General features: G+C 35.5%; 1 protein-coding gene across 1 annotated transcript; it reads right to left on the bottom strand.

Annotated features, from left to right (window-relative positions):
* Positions 1-221: 221 nt before the first annotated feature.
* LOC138334162 (uncharacterized) lies at positions 222-15,939 on the bottom strand. The gene is made up of 9 exons (XM_069282803.1): positions 15,781-15,939; positions 13,400-13,571; positions 12,992-13,110; positions 12,138-12,204; positions 11,602-11,712; positions 10,937-11,036; positions 9,946-10,034; positions 3,334-3,444; positions 222-1,878 (listed from the first exon to the last, which is right to left on the bottom strand). The coding sequence occupies exons 2-9, from the start codon at positions 13,562-13,564 to the stop codon at positions 1,702-1,704; spliced, it is 939 nt and encodes a 312-aa protein (XP_069138904.1). The 5' UTR covers positions 13,565-13,571; positions 15,781-15,939; the 3' UTR covers positions 222-1,701.
* Between the last annotated feature and the right edge of the window lie 244 nt (positions 15,940-16,183).

The following is a 16,183-nucleotide window of genomic DNA, read 5'->3' as shown; positions in this document are numbered from 1 at the left end:
TGGTGTATGACAACCAATGTATGTATGGCAACCAATGCTTATATTTACATTTAACCGGCCATTCCCGATTTAAAGAGAAAATGAATAAAAAATAAGTATGGAAATAAAACCTATACGCCTGCATAGAAAAAATATCATTTGATTGAACAGCCTACGATTTTGCGGGAAACAGTGGTTGCCAGTCGTTTTCGGTGTGTTGCCATGGACAACCGACTAAACAATTCAATTCAATTCATTTATTTGCATTTTTACATCCACAAACAAGGATCGATAGCAAATTACAAAGATAACATTACATGTATAACACAATAATAATAAAACAAGAACAACTTATGCATTCAGCAAGCCCGCTTTCCTCAGTTCAAACGACTTTTTAATGAAGAGGCCCAAATCCTGCAGAAGTTGTGGTCCATTAGATGACAATAACTTTATTAAATTTTCATAGTCTGTGAACATAGAATTAATGTTGTATTTAGATAGGAAATTTTTTCTTTCAGTAGAATTTACTGTACACTTGAGGATGAAGTGAGCTTCATCCTCTACAATATTGCAAAATTTGCATAACCGGTGCTGGCGAGGTATCTTTTTTGTCCTACCAGCTTCAATTTCTAGGTTGTGATTGCTGATCCGAAGTTTTGTCAACAATTTTCGATATTCAAAATTTTGCAAAGAAAGATAATATTCCTCTTTATAGTTTTGTTTAAGTTTATTATATAGAAATATCTTATTACTACAATCTAAAAGCTGCATTTTGCTTGAGAAAATAATGTCAAATCTGCCATGTATGAATCTTTTTAACGACCGTTTTAATCTGGCCTGTGCCTTCTTACTGAAGTTTCCCCTTTTAATGTCAAATGTGATGTTATTTTCGTTGATAATACTTGATACGTATGCATACCACGAATATGATCCACTTTCATGAATATTTTGACTGACCTTCAAAGCTTCTTTTACAAGATCATTAATGTCATCTTGTGATATTCTAGCCAAATAACAATAACAGTAGATGAAATCGTCCAATGGATATATATTACCGGATATATAAATACATCACTTCAATCCGTTTAAATATTTTAATTTTCATTGTGATCAATTTTAAGACCATTTTAATATTCTTCAATGAATTATCACACTGACGTAAACCAAGTCTTTTTGTGACCTCTTGCACTCCGATTACGATATTAGTACGCCAGAGCCTAACTGACAATGTTGATATTGGAAATTATCATACATTGGGCTCAGTAGTAACATTAAAGGCCCACTACCTTTCCGGAGCAAAATATAAAGGTTTATTAAAAACATTAATAACATCAGAAAATACATATCGATGGCCTAAGTTGAGGTTACAACACCAAACATATGCAAGATTTCCTGCGTAATATATGACAACAGCTGAGAGTCAATTCGCTGTTTTGCCGTCTGGCGCAGTGATAGTCAACTACCGCGCGGTATTTAGGACGACGGCGGGAAACATAAGACGACCCGCGTTATGAAAATTAACGTTTTATTTATTTCAATCAAATTGTTCAGAAGGTGATGATACGTGTAGTATTAACGGTAAGTTAATAACTCTTGCAACTCTACAAAATTATCGATCTCGTTTTACATTCCCATTTCAAAAATTAAAAGCCGTTTCGGAAAGGTATTGGGCCTTTAAAGGAGTTGACAATCATTTAGTCCAAAAGACCAAAATCGCCACATCTAATATGTTGGTTTGAGCATCATTGTAAGATAGTCTTTGCTTGAGACAGGCTCGTACTTGTTGGAGTTGTCCAAACATTCTATCATCACTTCCTCATCAGGTAGGATAAAGAAGGCAGTGGATTGTCGCACTTTACTCCTTCTGGTGACATCATCGGGGATCAACACGCGGTGTTTCTAAAACAGCAATTATATAGATACTAGGACTCTTACAAACATAAGTACCATCATCATCATCTTCATCATCATGTTTATCATCATCATCATCATCATCATCATCATCATCATCATCATCATATCATCATATCATCATCATCATCATCATCATCATCATCATCATCATCATCATCATCATCATCATCATCATCATCATATCATCATCATTATCATCATCATCATCATCATCATCATCATCATCATCATCATCATCATTATCATCATCATCATCATCATCATCATCATCATCATCATCATCATCATCATATCATCATCATCATCATCATCATCATCATCATCATCATCATCATCATCATCATCATCATCATCATCATCATCAATCATCATCATCATCATCATCATCATCATCATCATTATCATCACATCATAACATCATCATCTTTTATAATCACCATATCATTATCATCATTACATCATTACTCATCATCACATCATCATCATCATATCATCATCATCAACATCATCATCATCATCTTTATCACCATCATCATCATCATCATCATCATCATCATTATCCTCATCTTCGTTACCACTACCTACTCGATTTCGTTCGCGATCTTGATATATCCCCCCTTTACTAGTGTGCTGATAAAAGGGACAATTCACTCAGGCTAATTCTTTTACATAACCAAGAAGCAAAATATGGCAAAAATGTATTGTTCTATATTTGTTATAAAACATATAACACAAAATATTGACAAATTCCACGTCATTGTTAAGGATTTTAAGTGATACCGTTGTAATTACACATCGTTGATCAATACGATTAAGCAGGTACAGTATGTACGCTGTAACCATACCCAAGCCAAAGTCGCGCACGTTAAACAAATGAGCTACATAACCACTGAGGAGGTGATAAAATGACTTTAGATAGACAATTCACCTAATATGGAAAACACACTACTGTCAGAGCGATTTGAGCAGTTCTAGACAAAAGTTGGATTACTCTACGAGCAAGGGACAGGGTTCGGCATACAAGATGTTCGACCACAATGTGTAATAGCGGACAGCGAGCGAGTTTAAACATTTCATACACATTTCACCACCATGGGTGTTTCTGGCATATCACAGTAAAACCGACTGATCTAATTTCCATTAAAACTGTGTTTTTTCGATATATGTACACATTGTAATGTTATCTTAGACTGAATTGTCCCTTTAATGTAACCTTTCAGTAATTATGATACACTTTAATCTCTTGTTTATTAAATCAATTTTGTTTTAAGATCTAACATGGTTGTAAACGACCAAATCTTTACGTATTTGCCGACTTTATAATGAAGAATCGTTCGCAGTTATGCGACCTATAAAGACTAGTTCTAGGGAATTGCTTACATTGTATTGGTCTAAAACCCAAACACTTTATCTTAGAACCTCATTCAGTGAATTTCTTACTGTAGCCTTTAGTTGATCAGACGTCCATCTCTGCATCAGGTCTCCAATGTTGATCAGTACTGTGTCAGGAATAGGTGTAACCGGGGCATACTCTCCGTCAAGAGTTTGAATCTGAAAATAAAGTTTATGTAATCATGCATATATGAATGTTCTAGTACTATTAGGGGCCGATAAGGGGTCCAGTGGGAATACTTTTAAATTTAGGCCAAACTTCCAAAAAACGAACTTTGTTCTTGACAATTCTCTTCTCAATCTACCAATTTCCATTCAAAAAATAATAAGGTAAATATTTCCTTTCAATGTTAGAAATAACCACGGAATATTTTTTCACAATGAAGGTAATCAAAAAGATATTGTAAAAATGATAAAGTAGATGTATGATTTTTTATAACTATTGAATGTCTCGTAAGTTCATTGGCTGGCTTCAAAAAAAATATTTTACATCTAGGAATTTCAATATTGACTGCTCTTTATTCATACTTCTATGAGAAACGTATAATACATTTGCTTATAACGAATTATCTTTTGATACGAAGTGATTTCATGGTCCCATCAAGTAAATATTTACTCTATAACAAATTTTTCCGGAATTTTGTTCTGAAATAGCCTTGTTTTAAAGTGGAACTTAGGGCCAAAAAGGAATTGATAGAAAATCAAATACGATCAAACAAGTATACATTTAATTGTCGATAACGTAAAATTTGCCAAAGGAGACAATGTTGCCGACTTTGGAATCTGTGAATGAGGTTAGTAACTACGTTAATTCGGGGTGCAATAAGCACATGACTATAATTTATAGTTTCAGAAACTCTATAGCGAATTTCTCTTATAACGGATTATTTCTCCTGGTCCCATGGAATTCGTTATAGCAATGTTTTACTGTACTACACTTGACAGCTATATCAGGGAATTATGTCGGTAACCTACCCCAACTTTAACCCTAGTTACAAAACTCGTTAACCTACTCCATCAAGTAACATAATTCGGTAACCTACCCCAACTTTATCCCTAGTTACATAACTCGTTAACCTACTCCATCAAGTAACATAATTCGGTAACCTACCCCAACTTTATCCCTAGTTACATAACTCGGTAACCTATCCAGAGACCCTCTAGTTACATAACTCGTAACCTATCCGGAGACCCTTTAGTTACATAACTCGGTAACCTACCAAAACTTTATCCCTAGTTACATACCTGGTAACCTACCCCAACCTTTATCCCATAGTTGTACATAACTCGGTAACTTACTTCAAGCTTAAAACTTAGTTACATAACTTGGTAACATACCCCAATTTTATCCCTAGTTACATAACTCGGTAACCTACCCCACCTAGTTACATAACTCGGTAAATTACCCCAATATTATGCCTAGTTACATAACTCGGCAACTTATCCCAACATTGTCCCTAGTTACATAATTCGGTAACCTATCCCACCTAGTTACATAACTCGGCAACCTATCCCAACTATATTCCTAGTTACAAAACACGGTAACCTACTCCACCAAGTTACATAACTCGGTAACCTATCCCCAACTTTATCACTAGTTACATACCTCGGCAACCTACCCGAATTGATCCCTAGTTACATAACTCGGTAAACTATCCTCACTGTATCCCTAGTTACATAACTCGGAAACCTACCCCACCTTTATCCCTAGCTACATACTCGGTAACCTTCTCCAACTTTATCCCTAGTTACATAACTCGGCAACCTATCCAGAGACCCTCTAGTTACATACTCGTAACCTATCCGAGATCCTTAAGTTACATAACTAGGTAAAACTATCCTAATCCTTCACTGGCAACTAATCCCTAGTTACATACTCGGAACCTACCCCACCTTTATCCCTAGTACATACTCGGTAACCTTCTACCAACTTTATCCCTATAGTTACATACCTCGGCAACCTACCCAATTGATCCCTAGTTACATAACTCGGTAAAACTATCCTCAACTGTACCCTAGTTACATAACTCGGATCCAACTACCTAGTTACATACTCGACTACCCACCTTTATCCCTAGCTACATACTCGGTAACCTTCTCCAACTTTATCCCTAATTACATAACTCGGTAACTATCCCCCTAGTTACATTACTTTATCCCTAAGTTACATAACTCGGAACCTACCCACACTTTATCCCAAGTTACATAACTCGGTAACCTATCCCCCTAGTACATAACTCGTTAGTTACATTACACTCGGTACCTCCCAACTTTAATTCCCTAGTTACCCTTACTTCGGTAACCTACCCCAACTTTAACCTAGTTACCCTAATTACAGTTACATACTCGGAACCTACCCAACTTTATCCCTAGTTACATAAACTCAGACAACCTATACCCAACTTTTATCCCTAGTTACTTACATACATACTCGGTAACCTACACCAACTGTATCCCTAGTTACATAACTCGGTAACCTAACCCAACTTTATCCGTAGTTAAATAACTTGGTAACCTACCTCAACTTTATACCTAGTTACATAACTCGGTAACCTAGCCCAAATAGTTACACAACTCGGTAAATTACCCCAATATTATGCCTTGTTACATAACACGGCAACCTATCCCAACTTTATCCCTAGTTACATAATTCGGTTACATACCTCGGTAACCTACCCCAACTGTATCCCTAGTTACATAACTCGGTAACCTATCCAGAGACCCTCTAGTTACATAACTCGTAACCTATCCGGAGACCCTTTAGTTACATAACTCGATAACCTACCAAAACTTTATCCCTAGTTACATACCTTGGTAACCTTTTGTTTGTTTGTTTGTTTGTTTACACTGTTTGTTTGATTAATTAACGTCCTATTAACAGCTATGGTCATGTAAGGACGGCCTCCCATGTATGCGGTGTGTTGCGTGTATGTTGTGCGAGGTGCGTGTTTTGGGAGACTGCGGTAAATTCATGTTATGTCTTCTTGTATAGTGGAACTATTGCCCTTTTTATAGTGCTAAATCACTGAAGCATGCCGCCGAAGACACCAAGCAACACACCCCACCCGGTCACATTATACTGACAACGGGCGAACCAGTCGTCCCACTCCCCGTTTGCTGAGCGCTAAGCAGGAGCAGAAACTACCACTTTTATAGACTTTGGTGTGTCTCGGCCAGGGGACAAAACCCAGAGCCTTCCTCACAGGGGCGAACGCTCAACGCAAGGCCAAAAGTGAGGCGGTGCCAAGGAAGGCATTAGGAAAGATAAAGACTGTTAGGAAGAAAGGAAAAGATAAGATCCTAAATTTAGTCGCCTTTTACGATCATGCAATAGGGGCAGCAGGTACAATTCTAACGCCCTACCTGCAGGGCCTCCTTGGTAACCTACCCCAACTGTATCCCTAGTTACATAACTCGGTAACTTACTCAAACTTAAAACTTAGTTACATAACTTGGTAACATACCCCAATTTTATCCCTAGTTACATAACTCTGTAAATTACCCCAATGTTATGCCTAGTTACATAACTCGGCAACTTATCCCAACATTGTCCCTTGTTACATAATTCGGTAACCTATCCCACCTAGTTACATAACTCGGCAACCTATCCCAACTATATTCCTAGTTACAAAACACGGTAACCTACTCCACCAAGTTACATAACTCGGTAACCTATCCCCAACTTTATCCCTAGTTACATACCTCGGCAACCTACCCGAATTGATCCCTAGTTACATAACTCGGTAAACTATCCTAACTGTATCCCTAGTTACATAACTCGGAAACCTACCCCACCTTTATCCCTAGCTACATACTCGGTAACCTTCTCCAACTTTATCCCTAGTTACATAACTCGGTAACCTATCCAGAGACCCTCTAGTTACATTACTCGTAACCTATCCGGAGATCCTTAAGTTACATAACTAGGCGACCTACCCAAACTATATATCTAGTTACTTAATTCGGTAACCTACTCTACCAAGTTACATAACTCGGCAACCTATCCCAATTGTATCCCTAGTTACATACCTCGGTAACCTACCCCAACTGTATCCCTAGTTACATACCTCGGTAACCTACCCCAACTTTACCCCTAGTTACATAACTCGGTAAACTACCCCACCTATTTACATAACTCGGTAAATTACCCCAATATTATGCCTAGTTACATAACTCGGAAACCTACCCCAACTTTATCCCTAGTTACATAATTCGGTAAACTACCCCACCTATTTACATAACTCGGTAAATTACCCCAATATTATGCCTAGTTACATAACTCGGCAACCTACCCAAACTTTATCCCTAGTTACAAAACTCGGCAACCTACCCAAACTTTATCCCTAGTTACATAACTCGGTAACCTACCCCAACTTTATCCCTAGTTACTTAATTCGGTAACCTACCCCACCTTGTTACATTACTCGGTGACCTAGCCCAACTTTAACCCTAGTTACATAACTCAGCAACCTATCCCAACTTTATCCCTAGTTACATACCTCGGTAACCTACACCAACTGTATCCCTAGTTACATAACTCGGTAACCTAACCCAACTTTATCCTTAGTTAAATAACTTGGTAACCTACCTCAACTTTATCCCTAGTTACATAACTCGGTAACCTAGCCCAAATAGTTACATAACTCGGTAAATTACCCCAATATTATGCCTTGTTACATAACACGGCAACTTATCCCAACTTTATCCCTAGTTACATAATTCTGTTACATACCTCGGTAACCTTTCCCAACTGTATCCCTAGTTACATAACTCGGTAATTTACCCCAACATTATCCTTAGTTACATAACTTTGTAACCTTCCCAAACTTTATCCCTAGTTACATAACTCGGTAAACTACCCCACCTAGTTACATAACTCGGTTAATTAACCCAATATTATGCCTAGTTACATAACTCGGCAACCTACCCCAACTTTATCCCTAGTTTCATAACTCGGAAACCTATCCAAAGACCCTCTAGTTACCTAATCAGGATAACTTATCCTTGCTCGGTGTGCTCTCCTTTTCCCCCCACTTTGTAAAAATAACATAGTGGTAGTTATGTTGTGATAGCAGTTATAGTCTGCTTCATTTATCCTTAACTTGGAATTTACCTGTGAATTTCACACATTACTTGCATGTTAGCTGTGTTCTCCTATATTTCGGGATCATGCATTTACACAATGTTTAAAATGGTCTAATTTCGCCATTATTTAACCAATATGTACACATCATATACCATTTTCATCAGCTAGGTCTATAGAAGACAGCTATTCTTTATACAAAAAAACGTCTGTGCGAATTACGTAAAATTTGAACATTTTGTCACATCAAATAGCGATCAAAAATGGAAGTCCACCTTCGCTTTATCTGATCTATTTATTCAAATACAAATAGAGGTTCCCCAGCAAGTGACTGTTGTTTATCATGTTTTTCAAACTTGAGTTTTTGAAAAGACACGTGCTTTAGCGAGTGTCTTTTAAAATTTGAAAATTAACTAACTCGAGTTTAGATAAACATGATAAACAACAGTCACGCGTTGGGGAACTTGTTACTGTAATTCCATAACTTTAACTCCATGTTTATACCGTAGTGACCATTTTATCGTCTTCATTCGGGGAAACTTACCACCATACAGAGTGTAGTGAAATCTTTCCGCCATAAAATATAGTGCCTAAATAGAGAGCCAATATTCTATTGTTTAATACTTTGAATAAGCAACTACCGGTTAAACAACAAATACAATGCTATTTAAAAGAAAACGCGCTATGAAAAGTAGCCCGAAGTTGAGAGCCAATCGGAATCAAGAGATCTTGGAGTTGAAACAGCGTAGGTGTTTACACACTGGAGTGTGCAAACATAAATAATAACCAACTGCTATGTAATTTATCATATGGGTTTTCCATTGTGAAACATGCATAGTTATGGAATAAAAGCATATGCTAGTTTAATCTTTAATCTTATTTCTTTTCACACAACAATAAAACTAAAATGTCTATGCATATATATCCAAGCAAATATATGATTAATCAAATAACCAAACGGTATTTTCTTCATATCCTTTACTTCAGATAATTATTCTACTTATCATCTTCATAAATTGATTTCTTTCCGATCCTTTTCAAAATATGTTTCAATGTTTGGCATACAGATACATGTACACCTCCTTTTATCACAACATAAACACTAAATTCAAGAAGAAATTTGATAAAACACAAAGGTTGGTCCAGTCTTGAAATTTCCATTGTACTGTAGGAAGTTTTCTAAAACGTTGCACCAAAAATCAACACAAAAAAAATGTCCCGCACCAATGCACACAAATTGTTGACACTGCATACATATCCTTTGATTGACAGTAAAATATCAATTATTAAATATATTTAATTACTTATTTTAAAACCATATTGTTTGAAATTTTCAAAATTTAACCATAGGGTCATTTATTAATCAAAATTAGACAGCTTTTAATTATGTAAACATTTGACCCATAACAATATATACTGAAAAATTCAGGTAAAAATCAACCTGTAAATAAGGACGATATCAGAACATATTATAATTGATGTGCCATCGTTCTCAAGTGTTTGTATAATTTCTTTGATCCCCAAAAAGTGGGAAAAAGGAGAATAAACCCTTACCCTTAAATAGCCGATTAACGTACCTCTAGTCCTCCTACATTGTCCTGATATAGAAGAGTTAGAGACCCGTAGTCAGAGTGTTCCCCAATCCGAGCCTGTATAGGATTGATTTCTAAAAAAAAAGAGCAAACGCTGATAATTTATTCATTTGATTTTCGAATATATGTGGTCAGCTCTTATTAATTTTGTGTCAAACAACAATGTATATGATAATGACAGCAGAGGAGAAGGTACGTTAAGACTCGAATATGGCCTAAAATTAATTCTTCAGTAAAGAACAACATATTTTGCCATATAACAGTTGAATACATTTGCTAACATATTACATCCCGAAAATACCCCGCATGTGCCAATTATGTTCACTATGACGTCATCAACATACAGTTTCCCGCCATTTTTCACAAAAATCCTTGAAAAATCATACTTTTTGAGAGGTTTTCTCTAAAAATGAATGTGGCCGCCTTCGTGGAGCAGAAAGAGATTTTCACACGCTGTCTATCGTGTATTTACGCATATCCATGCAAAATATAAAGTTGCTTCAAGGTGGCGGCCAAATCCATTTCAAGCCTTTTCTAACCTAAAGATGATGAATTTCTAGCAAAATTTGGCTAGAGGAGGAAAATCATCAATTTGAGGCGTCATGGGTGGAGCACATCGTGTACATGGTTATAAAAAGTTATGTTTTGATGAATGACAAGTATGAGAGTATTTATTGATGTGAAATTGATGTGGATCAGAGTTAATATTTTTTCGGCCTGAACAATTAGGGCCAAATACTGGTTCTATCATATCTACTCCTTTTTGAGATGGCTGCAATAGGCTTTGAGTGATGCCAAATCAATTTTTGCAATACATTTTGTTGCAATTGAAAATGAAAACATATGGGGTCGTTCTCAACCGTCATCGAAACAATTAAATATATGATTAAAAGTAATATTTAATGACATCAACCTTTTTATTCACATAAATTATTTCAATATCTCTTCCTTTAAAATAAATTTTATCTTTGCGTACCTCTATCAGTTGGAATCGGTGGATAGTAGTTGTTCCTCATTAGTGTAATATTCCCCTTCTTACTGATCAGTTGATGGCATTTCCTTAGGTAATGCTTGTCCTAAAACAATACACAACAATGAAAAAATGAACAGTGGTTTTAAAGCATTCGCACAAAACAAAGACTGATTTTATTTACCAAAATAATACTGATTATAAGAAATATAAACTACATATTCAAATATATTTAATATTGTTCGAAACTCCTTGAAAATTTATATTGTAATAAACTTATATTATAACACTGATTTTTCCGACGTGGAACTTGTGTTTTGTTGATGCTTTAAGTGATATTGATATGTATTTTGTATACTCGTTACAGATGTAACTTTCCGTATAACATGATTACATATTTTTAACACCTATACGTCTATAACTGTACAGTCTCACCATTGCAAAAATTGTTTAGATTTTCGATAGCGATTTTATGATTTGTAGTTAAAATTTTCAAATGTTATTTATCTTGTGTCAAATATTTTTATTTTGTGTCAAATCTAATATGATGAGTACAACAGTTTTAGTTATTTGTCAGTGGCAAAAGTTTGAAATTATGTTGATTTAGAACGAATATGTCACATTTTGTAAAATATCTATCGCTGACCATAAAACTCTCTTATTTCACTTACATCTAACTTTAATCCAATCGACATCAAGTCCAATATTCTCAGGGATAGTTTGTGGGATTTTGTGTAGACTTCCTTAACACTTGATTCGAAATGTTCGACATCAGGCCAGATCTACAATAGACGGACAAGACAATACAAATGGTATAAGACAAGTTAAAATATCCTTAAAACGAAACTTAAAATCATAATAAGGAATAAAAAAAAAAGAAACAAAAACAAAAAAACAAAAAATTAGAATGAAATTAATTTTAAAACCCTACATCTTCAAACATATTATTAGAATACAGTAACAATTACTGTGTAAAGTAACGAAGCGCATGTATAATCTGGAATATATATCCTTACATCTCCATGTTCGAGAGTTTGATAGAAGTTCATTTGTGTTAAATAAAAATACAGCAAGTTCAAATATAACATATAGTATACTTTATTCCAAACTTAATGCCTGTGTCAAATAAAATGAAGTGTTTGAATTATATCTGCAAGACATCGATACATAACTTCGAACTCGATAATGATTCACCAACAAAACTTACCTCTATAGTGTCTGATGGCATGTAGGAGAATCCCTCCTTATTGTCGACACTTCTGGCTGCACTTATCCTGCAATTACACCAGTGTATAATATACACAGGGATTAATATAGGTTATATTAATCAAAATGTGATTCGATAAGACCTTTTATCCGTTTCATACTCATGAGTTTAAAGTAATCTGTAGTCATTTCTATTCTGTTAAACGCCTCCTACATATCTTAACCACAAATTAACGACGGTAAGTTTATTTTGATTTGGAAGTATACCATTACTATTACAATTCCAGACAAATATTAAAGTTATATATGTGGTGTATTTTTCATTCCCACGAATCAAGTTAAGCTTTTCATATGTAATTCATCACCAAAAGTTACTGATATTTTGAAAATTACAGTGCTTCTAAAGCAATGGTTTTAATTTTACAATTACAAATAAAATCATAAAAGGATTTTTAGCAGTACTGCCAAAAATCATTACATGTACATCTATAGTGAAGTGAAACGAATACCTACAATTAAGCCCAATTTTGGTCTACAATTTCATTGCACATTTTTACAGTGTTGTTAGTAATTGTGAAGTGATATCTGCAAGAAAGTTTTCATTTAAGCATACATTAGGCATAAAAACAACAATTTACAGTACAAAATTTCCGTGTTGTAACTAATGCTTATAAGGCACCTGAAGCCATTTGAATGCTTTTCACGGCTTAATTCATCAAACCTTATGGTTTTCAATAGATTGATGAAGGAAAATTAAGTTTTTGCCCAGGTACTATAATGCTTTCGATAACGTTACAGCCTTCGGACTATCAAAACAACTGTTTTTTTGCTTTGAAAGAAAATGAAGAAAGTTACGTTTCTGTTTCAAACGGTACCCATCCATGGAGCTGTCCGTCGTGTGGGCGCAGGTACGTGTTCTTGTAATCCATAGGCTTCTCAAAGAATGTCCTGTTTGCTGCATGCATTTGATCAATCTATAAATAACGGTAAAATTGTACGTAAATCAATTTTACAACACAAATAAAAAGTTTGAAAATGATCCAAGGATTGATGAATACAAATAAAAAAATAAAAAGTTTGAAAATGATCAAAGGATTGATGGATGCGGGTTACATTTAAGACACCCTAGGATTACCAATTAGTTGTCGTCATTTATAAAACATTTCATAAGATTATTGTTGATGGATTGTAATTCGTTGTCAATGTACGATCTGAGATCTTCTGTTTGCTGCTGCATTCAAATGGTAATTATGTTTTATATACCAGAGATTGTTTTATGCCGTGATTCTTCATGTGGCAGAAACCGAAATCTCTCAGTGCATTATAGAGTTCCTCTGCCAAAGGTCTGAGTGTATCTAAATCAACATCGTCATCACTGGCCACGTCCAGGCCGTAAGCTGCCATGTCTATTATTGGGACAGTCGCCATGGTTACTCTGAAAATTATGGAATGAAAGTATTACTTTTGCATTTTTTAATTACTATTTCATTACAATTGATACGTCGGTGATTGTAAGCCGAAGAAGAATTTAATTCAAAACTCTTAAGACCATTCATTTTTTACATATTCCCATCGATATTTTTCATCATCTCAGTTGATCTCAGTTCACATTTCAAATGCAAAGTCCCCTAATATATTATTTCTTTGATTTATATGTAAAATCGGTGTTTATCCATTGAAGGCACACAAACATTCCTAAACAACAACAAAAAAGTTTCATTGAACAATTAAACATAAGAAAATGTATATCGGTGACCTAAAATAAGGTTAAAACATAAAAAAGCTAGCGTCCCTGCGTAACCTATGTTTACGGTGGGGATTCATTTACATGGTTTTTTCGTGTGGCGCAGTGATAATCAACTAACGCGCGTTTATCAGGACGACAGCGGGAAATATAAGACGACCCGCGTTATGAGGAGGGATACATCTAGAATTGTTTCCCTGGAACGAGACTCTTTCCAGGGAAACAATTCTAGATGTATCCTGACATAAATATTTTATTATACCGAACAAAATTTAAATGAATTCATAAATTTGTTATTTGTATGCTTAAAGAACTCATAAAGATGTTTCCCAACTCGTTGCACTGCAAACAATAAACAACAGCGTTGCCATTGTTGGCTGACGTTGTAGACGACGTCAACTTCCTGTCACGCGCAGAACTTCCACGGGTTTATTTCCTTGGGGTTATTCACTGAGGGGATATTTCCTTAGGGATATATCCCTCGTCTCCCAATCCCGGGGAGACATCTAACTTATTCAATATCATGTGATCAAGTTTAATCCAATCAGAACATTCTAAATGAAAGTGAGGTATAACTGTAGCGACTTTACCGACTTACCAATCTCGTCTGATCCTAAGTATAATACATGCTATTATCATAGCATAAAATCTCTCGACTTGTAAACATGAAGTTATATTTACATTTTTATTGCCGACCTACTATGTAACTTACCAGAACAATTGGAATTCATCAGTCTATGAACTTACCGCCATCCGCTTATTATGACGTCAATATCATCGTGACGTCACAATTGTCGTGCGAGCAATCACGGAAGATAAAATGGCTATTCCGTCTTTGGCGATCATGAATTCTTATTCATTATAGATGCAAAAATCACTTGGGATTTTATCAAATGTAAATATAAGCACTGAACGTCTTTTACTTGTTATTTATAGCCAGTATGAACCTGCCAACTGGACAGAGGCAAATTCTATAAAGTGCGCTAGAATTGGCAGAATTGGCATCTGTTCAGTTGACATTCTTACTGGCAATGAATGTCAACTGAAAGATGTTCAATGCTTAAATCATTACCCTGTTATAGTCTCTGTCAGTTTAAAGCTTAGTTGTTATTAAAGTAAAACTTTGTGCCATGTTTAAAAATGTTACATAGTAAGTCGAGTTCGGTCTCGCCGTTAGCTGTTTGCACTAGAGTGAGGTAATACTGTCTGAAGGAACCTGTTAGTGTATTCCGGTATTTTGATTGATGTCTTAAACAGTATCCATCATTTCACAGTGAGTGCAAAGAAGGGGTATCACTTTGGTTTGTTTTACGGCCACTCATAAGCATAATATTTTACATGAAAATACCTTAGGGTCAGTTGCATATTTAAGTTATTAAACACACCCGATTTGATGTGGGCCGTGGCAATTTCAGAGGTCAAGGTAATTGATTAAATTGATCCCCGTCACTAGACTCATGTTACCCTAGGATGTATTATTAGTTACACAGTTTGTTAGTGACCTAATACGGTAAAAAAATGGGTCTAAATTAAACTTGTATCGGCTTCGCCTCGCTCGGTACAAGTTATTTTAGACCCAATATTTTTCCGAATTGGGTCACTTACAAACTGCGTAACTAATAATATCAAGCTATCAAATGGTTTGAGTATCGGGGATGTGGCTTCCTGTATGCCATTTTTGCGTCATATAAGTTACAACTGCCATTTCCATGCCAGGATGATAATAAGGTATCAATATGTATGCTTATTGTTATGTAGTCAATTATGATCAAATAATGATGGAAGTACCTGCTGTAGACACAAGTTCACTGGTAATCCGCAAATGGAACATATGGTATGTATTAATTATGCACTACTTTTTATCTAATAGCAAAAAATAAGAATTTATAACATATCTTACCTTACACAAATAATGGATATCCACTACTTCAGTAACTTCTATAATTTCATGTAACGTTGCCTCTTGGCTACGTGCAAAAATCACTCACGACAGCGGCCTACCTATATGATAAGGTATGACTCCAATGCATTACGCATCACGTCCACCTTTGTGCATACATTGCATATTACAAGACACGTCCGAATCGGATTGGTTTTTACAGAAAATAATATGTATTCTACTTCTGCGACATCCTCAATACTGCAGGGGTTACTATCACTGAGGTTATATCCACACTGGAATAAAATACATCATAGCAAACCTGAAGATAGTTTAGGAGAGGAAAAAGACAAATCACAGCGACGACTACCTTCAAAGCCACACAGTCGACCATGATATACAGTTATTAAATTCTTTTGATATC

This window comes from Argopecten irradians, chromosome 1, assembly GCF_041381155.1.
Source record: "Argopecten irradians isolate NY chromosome 1, Ai_NY, whole genome shotgun sequence".
In the NCBI taxonomy this organism is placed as follows: Eukaryota; Metazoa; Mollusca; class Bivalvia; order Pectinida; family Pectinidae; genus Argopecten; species Argopecten irradians.
The sequence above is the reverse complement of the archived record's forward strand: the minus strand, read 5'-3'. Positions and strand labels throughout refer to the sequence as shown.